General features: G+C 37.7%; 1 protein-coding gene across 1 annotated transcript in view; it reads right to left on the bottom strand.

The window, feature by feature from the left end:
* Positions 1-3,725: 3,725 nt before the first annotated feature.
* Positions 3,726-15,572, bottom strand: part of PIWIL4 (piwi-like RNA-mediated gene silencing 4) — a 49,278-nt gene continuing 37,431 nt past the window's right edge. The window contains exons 14-20 of the mRNA XM_012000929.1: positions 14,863-15,063; positions 13,828-13,931; positions 8,596-8,666; positions 7,055-7,208; positions 5,241-5,366; positions 4,982-5,129; positions 3,726-4,269 (exon numbers count right to left, since the gene is read on the bottom strand). Of these exons, the coding sequence (XP_011856319.1) occupies positions 4,153-4,269; positions 4,982-5,129; positions 5,241-5,366; positions 7,055-7,208; positions 8,596-8,666; positions 13,828-13,931; positions 14,863-15,063 (921 nt within the window). The 3' untranslated portion in view covers positions 3,726-4,152. The remainder of the gene's footprint in view (positions 4,270-4,981; positions 5,130-5,240; positions 5,367-7,054; positions 7,209-8,595; positions 8,667-13,827; positions 13,932-14,862; positions 15,064-15,572) is intronic.

Raw genomic sequence — 15,572 nt, 5'->3', positions numbered from 1 at the left:
GATATTCAGGGCTTACCAGGTGCTATTGTTCAATGAGATCACAAAGATATGCAAAACAGCCAGAGAGAAAAATGTAGAAAAAACTATACTGCATTGTTAGAAGAGCAGGAATGGAGTTGTGTGTGGTACAGGGAGGACAGACGGAAAGGAGATTCTAAGTGCCTGAGATGGGCAGAGAAGGCTTGACAGCAGAGCTGACACTGAGCTGAGCTTTAAGTGAGAATTAGCTGAGTCAGTTTCCTAAACTTTTCTGAACAGCCACCAGACACACACACAAAAATCACCTGGAGGCCTGTTAAAAAATAAATTCTCAAGCTTCTTCCCTGGAAATTCTTAGTATAGAACTTAGAGTTTTGCAGTTTTAGCAAGCATCCCAGGCAAATACAGGAAATGAGTGTTAGGAGAATGGGTCCCATAATTCCCGTGTGCTGATAGAAACAATGCCAAGGTCTTGATAATGTTTCTGGTAGCTAAAATGTATCAGTATATCACATTTGTCGTATATTAGAAGGCAGGAATTTGAAAAATAAAAGAATGAAAGAGAAACAAAAGCTGCCCGTACTTCTACCATGTAGACCTAATACTGATATTTTTTAGAAATATTCTGCTTGTCTTTTTGTGTACACTCACACACACTCACACAAAATTGGAAGAATACTATACCTATTCCGTTTTTTACATACACTTTTTTATCTTACAATAATTTTAGATTTAAAGAAAAGTTACAAAGTTAGGACAGAGAATTCGCATATACCCTACACCCAGTTTTCCCTATTATTAATGTCTTACATTAGTACGGTGCCTTTGTAACAGTTAATGTACTACTATTTATGTTATTGTTATCAAAAATCCATACCTCATTCAGATTTCCTGAATTATTATCCATTGCTCTTTTCCTATTCCAAGATTGGATCCAAGATATCTTATTATATTTAATTATCACGTCTCCCTAGGCCTATCTTGGCTGTGACAGTTTCTCAGTCTTTTCTTGTTTTTCTTGACCTTGACAGTTTCGGGGAGTACTGGTCAGGTGTTTTGTAGACTTTCCTTAAGCTGATATACTTTCTTCCAGAGTCTCTCCCTCTGCCCTCAAAATAAAAGAAAATACTACAAAATCTTTTCTATAAAATAGCAGGTGGTAGATTGTTTATTTCTAGAGACAATATTAAGCTTTCCCTTAAGTAGAATTATAGAATTCAGAATCTAGTACAGTGCCTGGCACATAATAGGCACATATGACTATTTGTTAACTAAATTGTGCCTTTTGATTCATTTCCTCTCCTCAGGTCTAATAATATGATACTCTTTATTAAGGCCAGATACTTTAGATTTGACATTTCTAATCCTTACAATAACTCTACACTGCACACATTGTTAGACATTTTTACAAGTAGATACAAGAGGCTCAGAGAGGTTAAGTAACTTGCCCAAGGTCACACAACTATAAGTGGTGGTTCTAGGATTCGAATCCAGTGCTGGTCTAAAGCCTGGCACAGGCTCCCTTTCCTCTTTGTCCTTGGTAGCCTAAGGCAAACTAATTAATGCATGTGAGAGGTGGCAATCACATAATGTGAAGCTGAAATAGATCTCATACATTATCTAAACCAGTATTCCTCAGCCCTGGCTGAACATTAGAACCATTTGGAGAACTTTTAAAATATTCGGATGATCAGGCCCCATCCCAGACCAATTAAATCACTATTTGGAGAGGGAGACCCAGGCATCTCTATTTTTTTGTTCTAAAGCATTTTTAACATGGGAACTTCTAATCTTCCCAAGATTAGGCACCACTGGTCTTGTCCAAGCCCTTCTCATATTACAGATTGGGTAACTGAGTCCCAGAAAATGAAGTTATCACATCTGACAACCAAATGTGCTGGAACCAGAGCTCACAGGAAGATTTCTTAGTCCCATGTTGCCCTCTAGGAGTTTACCTGAAATTGTTGAAGCCAATGACACTGCCATGGTGAAGGACTCTATTCACACGGCAGTCCCTGTGTGCCCTCTGGTGGGTTAAAAGGGTAAGAAGTCATTTCCTGGGGCAGTACTTTAAAGGGTGGGCGCACGCTCTGCAGAAGTTTGTATTGCCTAATCAAAATGCTTCATGTGGATTTATACAAGCTGGCTGGTTAGGTAGTAGGGATTTATATCACCATTCTACTTTGAAGGAAGAAAACAACAAGATAAACACAAAAACAAAAGCCACCACCCTGAATTGGTTCAGTGCCTTGTCTCCAAAGACTTGCTATATAATGCCATCTTTAAATCACATAAGGCACTCCTTCACATTAGAGCTCTAGGAGAAATTTTTAAAATCTTAATCTTTTAGCAAGGGCATAGACTCTTTTGGTTCATCTCACAGGTTTTGCAAACAAACCTGAGGACAAATTCTAGCTCCTACAATTTAATAATCTCAAAAACTTCAGTGAGTCATGTGGTATCTTTAATCCCCAGCTTTACTATCTGAAATGGTAATTATAACCTAATTTATACAGTTCTTGTGGAGATTAAATGTATATATGCAGGACATGGCACTGGCCCTGGAACTTATTAAGTCCCCTCCACTCTCATGCCTCACAAAATGGTTATCCTGTTACTGGAATAGACCATTGTTGGGTGCATTTCTACCATGTCTGGATGAAACTCTCAAATAGGAAAAGAATACTTTCAGGGCAATGTGATATAACCTGCATACTGACATCCCTCCTGTGGCCTGCTTTCCTTGTCCCCAGAGAGCACTTGCCACTCTCCCGCCACCCTTTGTTACAGACTTCCACAGACCTTCCCGTGGTAAGCAGAGTTTGAACTCTGATCTATCCCTTATCAAAATACCCTTTGCATGTAGCTGTATTCTTATTGCTGGGAGCATTCCAACATGAAAAGGGTGAGAAGATGAGGAAAAGCTACAAAAGGAGACAGCATGAGTGATCAATGCAGTAGGAGAGAAACCAGGAGAGTGTTATTCTACAGGCCAAATAAAGAGTGTCTCAGAGGGAGGAAATGATTGTCGGGGTCAAGCAAGACAAGGACCAAGAGGTGACCATTGGATTTAGCAAAGTGGAGGTTATTGGCAGTGTTGACTAAGGCAATTTTGCTGTAGTGGTTGTGGTGAAATTCTGATTGGAGTACAGAATTGGATACATCGAGCTCAGACTCTTCTTTTGCGATGTTTTTCCTGTAAAGAAGTGCAAAGCGATGGGGTGGAAGCTAGAGAAAATGTCCTTTTAAGATGAAAGAAATAACAGCATATTTGTAATGCCAATGAGAATGATCCAGTAGTGAGAGGGGAAACTGAAGATGCAGAAAGGAGAAGGGAGAACGGCTAGAGTAGCATACTTCATAGGTAAGAGGGAATGAGATTTAGTACAGAGGTGGAGAGCCTTATAGGAACACAGACATGCTGCACTCATAATAAAGGGAAGGGCAGGCAGAGTCTGTGGGTACAGATGCCGTTAGGTGAAGGCAGAGATAATGAGAGGCTTGCAAAAGTTATCTTCTGATAGCTTCTGTTTTATCAGTAAAGAAGAAGCAAGGTCATCACTGGGAGAAGCCGCTATTAAGTGAAATAAAGTCCCATCAAGAGAGCAAGTGATCAGCTCAGTTTCTGAAATAGAACCCAAAGATTAATGGTGATGTGTTCTAGTGGGTAAGAAGTTTTGCTGAAAATACTTAAATTTGAGGTTCACATGTAATATCAATATAAAATTCAAATAACAACAAACACATGATGTTCTGAACTTTATTTTCTGCTAACTATTTAAACCACTCTACAAAATGCTCTACAACATTAACAAAACCTCAGGAAAATTTGGGGTGGGAATTAGACTCTGTTTATCTATCATTAAAATATCATGCAAACAGTTATTTAAGTGTTTAAGATATTTAACTCTGTGGAATTCTTTATAGATGATGGTATATTTAAATTCCATATACGACAATGAAAATTTACCCCAAGCATATAACTCTTTAAAACAAAATAACACACATTTTAAAAAACTGTTTCAGATTAAGTTGTTTTGCTGCTTTTCCCAGACATGAAAACTAAGCTCAATCTTTTTCCCCAGTCACAGCCTTGAGCTTACGGCAGATTTGCACAAAGTATACCAATTTCTTCTTGGATTCTTCATCTACTGATGCCAGTGGTTCATGCCATTACAGGTAGAACAGATGATTGGCTAATTCCAGACTGGGTTCTTTATGAATGCTTTGTGCCACCAGAAAGGTCAGCTTGTGAGCATACTGACATGGTGCTGGGACACTGACTATGCCCTGAGGAGAAAAAAGTATTGATAATAATTAAGAGATTACCTTGTTCTTCAAGGTGATTTTTTTCTGATTTTGTCTACTGGTTACACAAATAATAGAATGGGTTTCTGGGTAAACAATAGCTAACCTCAACCAACAAAAGGTAACCTAACTTACTGGGAACTTAAGCTCACTGGGAAGGATGGAGTGAAAAGTCACCCTGGCTTCATGGTGCTGGGAGTAGGGAGCCATCACACTTCAGACTAGTCTTTGTCCTATGATCTCATGTTTGGAACCCCTTGGAGGAGCTCCATGCAGACCCTGGCCTTGGCCTTTGGGAACAGCTCCTGGCCTAATGCACAGGAACAAAGGGCAGACCCATGCCTGTTAACACTTCCTCACCAGGCACATCTGAGTTGGCTTCAACTTCTTCATCTGTAACATGTGAATAACAATACCCTGATTTCCTCCCAGGTTTGCATAAGATAATGTATATAACAAAGTCCTCTAGAAACTATAGCTATTAATGTATTACAATAGTTATTGTTTTGTTTCTATGATAGACTGGTTTCCTCCCACTGTGAACTCAGGAAGTGATTCATTCATTCATTCATTCCTTCTTTGGGAAATATCAGGTATTGTGCTATATCTAGGGATACAAAGATGAAGTGTATGACAATTCCTAGGTGGGACTATTGAGTATCATATTTACATTAAGTAAACAGCTTTCACTCACCGGCCAGTTGTAGTACAGGTGGCACAGTTTGAATGTAAGTCTCTGCATATGGTCGGGCTTCAAGCCATTATCATCATAGATGACATTATAGTAGGTAGGACTAACAGTTCCCCGACAGGCCACCTGGCTGATCAGGTAAAAGTCATACCTGAGGGGGAAAATGAAGTGAATGTGGGAAAGAAGGCAAACAGAATAAGGTCAAACATAAACTGGACATAATGAATGTTTTGTTAAAAATTGATTTTCCAATGGCACTTGCCATTCGTTACGTGTTGCTTCTGAATCCACGACAGTGCCAAGTGGGGGATTCTGTACAGTGCGGTTCATTTCGGTAAAGAATCGTGGCATGCACTTCTTCCTGACCACAATCACCGACAGTCTTGAGCTAAAAATTAGAGAGGCAAAATATGAAAAGAACTCAATCCAATCTATACAGCTTTCTATTTTTGTGTAATTTAAAAAATGAAATAAATAAAAATTCCATTTGAAAAACACTGCAAAACAAAGAAAATAAAAATTACCCACAATCCCTCCTTCCCTAGAGATACATACAATTTTTTAAATTAGGGATTGTCCATATTTGTTGCAAAAGGATGCTATCCCAAGTCATTTGCCTAGTTTATACCACTCAAACGGGACAGGAAGGAATGCTGAACTTCAACTGGCACTTTTGCTAAAGATTTTCCAGAATTATCCATGGAGACGAGATATATGTGTGTGTGTGTGTGTGTGTGTGTGTGTGTGTGTGTGTGTGTGTGTGTCATTAGTGACTCAACCTATTTTCCTCTTCACTCTTCCTCTCAATTTTATTTCCAAGTGGCAAAGGAAGAACCACAAGTTCTTCCTATTCCTCTAGTCATCCCTTCTGTATTACACAAAACTCATGCCTGGGTGGATGGATGGATGGACCAAATATAGGTTCTGGCCAAATGCTGAATGGTGAAGTGTTAATGTATTTGGTAAGGCCAAGGTGAAATCCTAATATTTGCCATTACAAAAGGCATCCTTACATCCTCTGGGATGTAAGGATCACTGTGGAGTTTCATTTTAAGCATTACAATTATTTTTAAAATTTATTACAAATGTTTTCAATACTGACACTATCAAAAGTTGATGTTACAGTGCAAGAAAAGTAACTCCTTAGCATTGTCAGCTGCTAAATTTGCTCCTGCATCCCTCAGTTGCATATCTGTGATTCTTAATAAACACATGCACCTGAGATCAGTGGACAGTGAGGTATTTTGACCCTAACAGTTGGGATGAAGCTACCGGTGATACTGCCCCGAAGCTTTCAGGCTTCCCCTCCACTCTACCAATAACTGACTGAGCTCCTTTGTGACTTGTGGCTGTGACTGTTTGGTTGATGGTGATGATGATGATGTAACCCTACAGATAGAACTATGTGTCCTGCTTGGAATAAGATGCTTTTCAAATATTTTAAGAAGCTGACTTAAGATTATTGTCCTCTCCTATTTTCCAACATTTTCTTGCACTTGCCATTTCACATAATCACTGCAGAAAATTTTGTACTGAGACACAGAATCTAGAAATGTAACAGTGGAGCAAGATGCCTGGTGTTCAGGATGGTCTGATTTCCATCTGCAGCTCAGCCTTCATGGCACTCAAACTCCTTTGAGAACCTTCCACAGACCTTAAGTGCACATGAGTGCCTGCAATTCAGAGGCTTTGGTTCTGTGTGTATTAGGGCCTTGAATTTGAAAGCACAGCTTGTTTTCTTCCATGTGATATTAATATGTATGAAGCATTTTCACTGCCAGGAGGCCTGCAGGCTTCATGCTGAATCTGTGTCAGCTGCTCTGAGGATACCTTTCTTTGTCTAGGTTCCCCCTCCCAGGGCCCCCAAAGCTTACATCACCCAAGCTACTGATGTTAGATCATCCCAACTACCCTCCAATCTGAAGGAAATGATAGAGCTCTACTGGCATAATACAGAAACACAGCAAAACTTAATTGCATAAAAAACAAAACTTATGCTTGAATATCTTGTGTGTAATAGCTACAGCTGAATATGCTATAATTGGGAGTATGGAGGAAAGAACAATAAGTGAATACCTGGTATTTGAGCTGGATTCTGCCACACTGCTCAGCAGCTGAGGGACTTCGTATTCAACAAGTGTTTTCAGCTGACCATCCCCTACACCAGCACGGTACACAATTATCCGTGCCGGCAAATCATGATTGTACTTGTACCATTTGTTGAGTGCTCCTGCAGAATTTGGTGTCAGTAAGAAAAGAATTACGTTTCTAATGCCAACAAAAAATAACATTCCCATATACTGCAGTGTTTAAATGGGTTTGCTATTTCAGACCACTGTAAAATAGGGCAATACATAATTTGGGTTATATTTGCAATAATATAACAATGGATAACTTTAGGGAGCATTCCTCTGTCTCTGCTATTCAAGGAATCATAATGGTTTCTATGGCATGATATACTCTTAAACTTAGCCTATCTCTTCAATAAAATTTTAATATTTAAGCAATAAATTAAAATTTAATTAATGCAATAAACAAATGCCTAAAATCAAATTAACATTAGTGTCTTCAAGTCTTTAAATCCTCTCGTTAGATATAAACTAGATAATTTTATGTCATTTTCTTTCCTAATGAGAATAAATATGAAAATCTAAGGAAATGGTTTTGCTGTTCCTCTGAAAACATATCTTCACACTGACTCACCCAATTGATTCCAATTCTCACTGAGGAAATGAACTCTGAAAACATTTCTGCTCACTGTAACTATGAATTTCCTAAAGAACAGAGACCACAGAGTAATTGCTACCCAACAGAAACCTTTAATAACTGCTAAAAGAAATTACCTGCTAAAAAATATTACCAGGTTTTGATGTGAGGGGAATATAATAGAATGCAATAATTATTTTCATGTATATATCGCATAGTTATTTTAAGAGTTTATTGTTTAGGAAATTCATTTTAGTTTGATAGAAGATAACCATATATGTAAGTCCATTACCAACATGCATAAGCAAATTCACTTTTTAAGAAAAAATATTTACAATACCCCCAAATTTACAGATGGGAAAATGCAGATCAGGAGAGGGAAGTGTTTGCACAAGTCACACTGCCAGGAAATAGCAAAGCCAGACCTAGGCCAGGACTGGTAAAGAAACAGAAACCCTAGATTTGTCTGTGCATTGCATCCTGCTATGGATAGGACACCTTTCCTCATCTGCTGTCTTTCCCTTCTTCTCCTGCTTAGCCACTTTATCAGTTAGCACCCCTATCCTAGCCCTACAGCCTTCCCTCCTAGGTCTAGACTTAACATTGTACTGTCATAACTCGAGTTCCTCCAGGGTTGGTTTCTTTTGCTTGTCAGGGAAACCAGCAGCCACAAATTTTCCTTCCTCCTGGCTTCATGTTATCACACATAGACAAATGTAAATGTAAATGCTACAGAGTCTGATTGTTGGCCTAAATCAGCATGCAGCTTCAGAGATCTTCAACTGGGTGACAGTTGACACAGACAAGTGTGGAGAGTTTGCTTTGACCTATGTGGTCTTCTATAAGCATGTGGATTTGAGGTTTGAAGGAACAGTCCTTGGAGCCCACCCACATTGCTATATTTTTAGTACCAGTCATGAAAACTTTCAAGCAATCTGCAACATCAGTCATTGTTCTCTGAAGGAGACAGCGGGAAAACCACCTAGAGTTAAAAAAAAAAAAAGTAAATTTCAACTTCAAATTTTCTACCATAAAAATTCATTAATATTAAACTAAGGAAGTAGACATTATGAGTAAAAATCAGTGTTCACAATTTTGCATGTGTTATGTGTTCACAATTATATCAAAAAGTCCCTTTCCCCAAAAAGAATTTATTGAGAAATTTATTGAGAAATTTATTGAGAAGATAAGCTAAAGCATAGTGTTGGCATCAGCCATATCTAGCTTCAAATCCTAGTCAGTATATTCACCAGCTGTGTAACTTTGCTATGTGAACCTAAGTCTCAGTTTCTTCATACATACCAAGGAGATTTATAAGATAAGTACATTAGTTACTGCCTCATAGGGTTGTGGTAAAAATTAAATCAGATAATATATGTAAAATACTTAGCACAGTACTTTGCATATAGTAAAGAGTAATAAATAGAGGCCACTATTATTATTATAAATTAATGTACTAATTTAGCAATAGAGCTTCTACTGTCAAAATATTCAAAGATTTCTGAAGCATAAACTTTCATTTCTATAGGTGATCCTTTTGGATTAGAAATCTTATCATTATTAACTTGTGTAGATTTCAGAAACAAGTTCTCTTACTACCACCATTAGTTAAAGCACTTGGAAATGAAGATCATGACTTCATGTTAGGTATGTTCCAGCATTATTATACCTCTCTAAATATATGCAACAACAGTAAAACAGCTATGTGTGGTGGCACAAAACTGTAAGATGTTTTATGTAAGCCTCATGGTAATTATGAAGCAAAAACCCACAGTAGATATTCAAAACAAAAAGAAAAGAGAAAGGAATAAAGCATATTATTGCAGAAAATTATCAAGTCACAAAGGGAGACAGTGAGAGAGGAATAAAGAAACAAATAATCTACAAAAAAATCCAAAAAACAATGAACAAAATCATGATCGTGAGTCATTACTTATCAATATTTTAAGTGTAAATGGATTAAATTCTCCAATCAAATGACACAGTGTGGCTAAATGGATAAAAAAGAAGACCTAACTAAATGCCACCTACAAAGAGATTCACTTCAGCTGTAAGGACACACATAGATTGAAAGTAAAAGAATGGAAAAAATATTCCATGCAATGGAAACCAGTAGAAAGCAGGGGTAGCTAAACTTAGGCAAAATAGACTTTTGTCAAAAAAAAAAAAAAAAAAAAAACCTCACAAAAATCAAAGTCATTGGATAATGATAAAGGAATCAATTCATTATGAGAATACATCAATTTTAAGTATGTATGCACCTAATAGTTGAGCATGTAAATACATAAATCAAATATTAACATCTGAAGAGAGAAACAGCAATACAGTAATAGTAGGAAACTTCAATACTCCACTTTTAAAAATAGATAGATCATCCTGGCAGAAAATTAATAAGGAAACATTGGACGTGAATTGTACTTTAAACCAAATGAATCTAATGGAAATGGACATATAAAATGTTTCAACCAACAGCAGCAGAATACATATTCTGCTCAAGCACACATAGAATATTCTCCAAGACAAATCATAGCCAGTATTAACTTTAAGAAAACAGAAATTGTATCAATCTGTTAGTTTTGTATTGCTATAAAGAAACACTTGAGACTGGGCAATTTATATAAAAAAAGAGGTTTATTTGGTGCATGGTCCTACAAGCTGTACATAAAGCATAGTGCCAGCATCTGCCTCTGGCAAGGGCCTCAGGAAGCTTATAATCATCATGAAAGGCAAAGGGGAGCCAGGGTGTCACATGGTGAAAGAGGGAGCAAAAGAGAGAGATCAAGAGACATGCCAGCCTCTTTTAAACCATCAGCTGTTGCATGAACTAACAGAACAAGAACTCACTCATTACCATGAGGAGGGCAATCTACCCCCATGACCAAAACACCTCCCATCAGGCCCTACCTTCAACACTGGGGATCACATTTTTTGGAGAGGACAAACTATGTCAATCAAGCTTACTATTGTCTGACCATCATAGTATGACACTAGAATCAATAATAGGAAAATTGCAAAATCCAGATATAGAAACACAGCATACTAAAACTTATGGGATGCAGCAAAAGTAGTTTAAGATGGAAGTTTATGGCAATAAATGCCTAGAGGAAGAAAAAGGAAAGCCCTGATGAACATAAATGTAAAAATCCTCAACAAAATACTGAAAACCAAATTCAACAGTACATTAAAAGGTTCACAAATCATGAGAAAATGGGATTTATACCTGGGAGATGTAAGAATGAATGGTTCAACATATGCAAATCAATAGCTAGATGCATCACACGTCCTGATTTCAAATTATATTACAAAGTCATAATAATCAAAACAGCCTGGTACTGCCATAAAAACAGACACATAGGCAAATGGAACAGGATAAAAAGCCCAGAAATAAATCCACATATATACAGTCAACTAATCTTTGACAAAAACACCAAGAATACACAATGGGATAAAGAAAGTCTCTTCAATAAATGGTGTTGAAATAACTAGATATCCACATGTAACAAAAATGAAATTGAACCCTTATACCATACATAAATATTAACTTTAAATGGATTAAATAGTTAAACAAAAGATCTGACACTGCAAAACTTCTAGAAGAAAACCTAAAGCTCCATGACATTGATCTTGGCAATGATTTTCTGAATATGACACCAAAAATATGAGAAAATAATAAAAGTTTCTGCATAGCAAAGGAAACAATTAACAAAATGAAAAGCAACTTACATAACGGGAGAAAATATTTGCAAATCATATATCTGATAAGGGGATAATATCCAAAATATATGAAGAACCTATACAATTCAATAGAAAAAATAATAATCCAATTAAATAGACATTTTTCCAAAGATGACATATAAATGGCCAACAGATATGTGAAAAGGTGCTCAACATCACTAATCATCAAGGAAATGCAAATCAAAACCACAATGAGATATCACCTCACACCTTTAGGATGGCTATGACTGAAAAGTCAGAAGATAGGTATTAGAGAGAATGTGGAAAAATGGTAACCTTTATACATTGTTGGTGGGAATGTAAATTAGCATAGCCATTATGGAAACCAGTAAAGAAGTTCCTCAAAAAATTTCAAGTAGAAATCCCACTCTGGCTATATATCCAAAGGAAAATAAATCAGTATGTCAGATATCTACATTTCCATGTTCAATAGCCAAGATACAGAATCAGCCTGTGACCACTGATGGATGATTGGATAAAGAAATTGTGAGATACACACACACATACACACATGCATATGCACACACAATAGAATATTATTCAGCCTTAAAGAAGAAGAAAATCCTGCCATTTGCAACAACATGAATGAACCTAGAGAATATTATATTAAGTAAAATAAGCCAGACACAAAAAGAAAAATACTGTATGATCACTTATATATGGAATCTAAAAATGTCAAACTCATAGAAATAGGGAGTAGAAGATAGTTATCAGGAGCAGAGAGTGGGAATATTTGATGTTGTTCAAAGGGTACAAACTTTCAGTTATAAGGTGAATATGTTTTGGACACTTAATGTATAGCATGTTGAGTATAGTTAATTATCATGTACTATTGTATAGTTGAAATTTGCTAAGATAGTAGATCTTAAGTAGTCTCACCACACACACACACACAAATGGTAACTATGTGAGGTAATGGATATGTTAATTACCTTGACCATGGTAATTATTTCACAATGTATACATATATCAAAACATCACACTGTACATTCAAAATATATACAACTTATGCATCAATTATCACAAAAGCTGATAAAAATTACAATAAATTTCCTGATAAATTGTGGTCATTTGAGGAAAAAAACTAACGCGGATTCCTACCTCACTCCCTATATCAAAATAAATTTTAGATATACAAAGAAAAAAATGAAAGTCCTTTATCAACTTGATTAATGATGTGGCATATATAAGAAGCATCTCATACAACCTGGAATGAGGTTGTAGGCATGCAAGTATGGTGGTATTATGGTGTTCCTTTTTCTTTTTTTTTTTTTTTTTTTTTTTTTTGAGACGGAGTCTTGCTCTGTCACTCAGGCTGGAGTGCAGTGGCCGGATCTCAGCTCACTGCAAGCTCCTCCTCTCGGGTTCACACCATTCTCCTGCCTCAGCCTCCCGAGTAGCTGGGACTACAGGCACCCGCCACTTCGCCCGGCTAGTTTTTTGTATTTTTTAGTAGAGACGGGGTTTCACCGTGTTAGCCAGGATGGTCTCGATCTCCTGACCTCGTGATCCGCCCGTCTCGGCCTCCCAAAGTGCTGGGATTACAGGCTTGAGCCACCGCGCCCGGCCTGGTGTTCCTTTTTCTGTTTCCCACAATCCAAAATACATACCTGACCATGAATTTAATGGAGTAAATAAAATAGCTTAAGCCAGGAAGAAAACATTTTGCAAGGGGGACTATAGCCTCAAAACACATTGTTCAATTACAAAGGTTGAAACAATTCTAAGAACCATAATTTAATGAGTACTGTTAGCCAATGTTTAAGGCATTATCCCTGATTTTGCCTGTGTTTAAAAGCTGTGTGAACAACAGCCACATCAAATGTCTGTGAATATTAATAATCATAACAAGAAGTATGTATTGAGTATTCACCATGGGTGGAGATGTTCAATGCAGCTTATCTTAGATAATTCCCATAAATGCCTTCTGAAATAGGCATCATTATTATTTCTATTTCACAGATTACCATAGTGAGGCACAGCAAAGTTAAATAACTAGACCTCAGTCACAGAATAAGTAAGTGGCTGACCAGGGTACAAATCCAGGCAATCTGATTTCAAAGCTCAACTGCTCGACATGACATATGTAAAGTACCTAGTACAGTTCCCAGTATGGTGCAGACACTCAGAAAATAAATAAATGCACAAGAATTTGTACACATCTGTCATTTGGGGAAGATGAGCAATAGCTCACCCTAAAGAATATATAAAATGTTTTTTAATGAGGCTACCTAGTACCCCAATATTATCAATCACATTTTTATATGTAAGTGTAATTTATGAACGTAAGTGTTGGTATTTAAAATGAGTGAATAATACAAAATATTCCTTGCTGTTACATTCTTTAGTGAAACCACAATTCATAGTCTAACTAAATGAAGAGTGTGTTCAGGTAGTTTTAGCAGTACCTGGTGATTCCGGGGTTAACACTGGCCACGCATCCAACCACCATCACGTCCTTGCTGAGTGCATCTTTACAGACATCAATACCGACCACCATCAGGGACTTCAACTATAAAATTAAATTTATCATGATTTAATAGGATGAAGTGTCATCTCCCCTACCAATAGTTTAATAGGAAATTTTTTAAAAACAGACTCCAGTTCCTCAATTCTTAAAGTTAAGCTATGTGTAAGGGAGATTGAGATCCGTGAGCCAGATTATTAAACCAGAAATGAGAGAGACTTAAAGATGGCAGGAAGAATATGGTGCACACTTATCTTAAGAGACACACTTCGTCCAAGATAGCCATCATCCTTTGTGGGGGTGGGGAAGGGGCACCAGTGGCTAAAGCGATTCTGGGAGTGTGGTCAGTGCATTTATCGCTTGCCTCTGGTCTGGAGGAATCTGAAGAGGAATCCCATTCTTCATTCTTCAGATCTCTAAGGAATCCTCACTTGGCTATGCACCTTTGTGGGGAGTGGGAGAGAGGGAGGCTGAGGGTAACTGTGTTCATCCTGGTTATGGACATGTAAGGAAATGGGCAACACTCCCCCGCTTCTCATTCTCCTCACTTACTCCTGTGGTGGCTACAGTTTAGGGAAGAGAAGAGGATTTTCTTAGTACCTTCCGCAGTTTGGAGGTTCAGATCATAGGCTATGCCAGCTCCTCAAGCTCTGGGGAGGCCCCATCCAGGGTACAAGGCTATTCTCAGAGTTAGCACCCTGCTGAAAGCAGGTAAATGTGGAGCCAATGGAACACAGATTTTAAAATAGCAGCCAAGAGGTCCCTATGCTGAGTTAGCAGCTTAACTGAAGCTCCCTGAGAAGCATGGAGCCTCTTTTGGAGATTCACAATGGCTTGTGGAATGCCAGAACCCAGGGCAGGGGCTTAAGAAACAAGCAAACCAAATAATTCTGGGATCAAGTGATAACATCGCCTACTTTAATCTTTTAAATTAATTTATTAATTACTAATGGAAAAAACGTGACAGGGTCCTTACAGGTATTTCCACAGCCCACAGTTCGCCTCCGAGCTTGCAAGTCATCTGCATGGCGATCTTGGTGGCGATACTCATCATCATGCCCTGTTTATTCAAAGTCCGAGCAAGCACACATTGGCTTGGGACTGGGCAGTCTGAGCTCAAATATTTTTTAATGGAATCATAATAGGTCTTCTGATTAGAAGGCAGAATGCACATTACCTAAAAGCAAAAACAGCAAAAGATTTTGGAAATTGATTTACTTCTGCTAAGAAGTCGCTTTTTAAAGAAATGAATTCATGAATTATTCTCCAAACATCTTTTGCCCCTAAGTTCCCAAGAAGCAATACTAACATGCCTACAGTTCTCTTAAATGGCCATTAAACCACTGGTGAATTAATGCCATTTGAAATGCCTTCTCATTAGCCATTCACTCTGCAAAGCCCCATCCCACTCGTACCCATCTCCTCGTTTCTCTCCTGATTTGATTCTGTCAATTCCCTCAAATTCCCTTCTCACAGAGCTCCTTCTCCAGCTATCTCTATTCCCTCACCCCCAACTTCGCAGTGGTCCTTTCCTGTGGTTTTCAAGTTCTCATTCCCATTGGTCCCTCCCTGACTCCATCGAAAAAGATAAGCAAAATCAAGAATTAGCTTAAACTATGGTGCTTTTCCCATTAGGTAGAAGATAACCAAAAATACACTTTTTAAAAAAAAAACTGGAAATTGAGA

Source organism: Mandrillus leucophaeus, unplaced genomic scaffold (genome assembly GCF_000951045.1).
Source record: "Mandrillus leucophaeus isolate KB7577 unplaced genomic scaffold, Mleu.le_1.0 Scaffold643, whole genome shotgun sequence".
NCBI classification, from domain to species: Eukaryota; Metazoa; Chordata; class Mammalia; order Primates; family Cercopithecidae; genus Mandrillus; species Mandrillus leucophaeus.
Note: the sequence above shows the minus strand (reverse complement) of the source record. Positions and strands in the feature narration are given on the sequence as shown.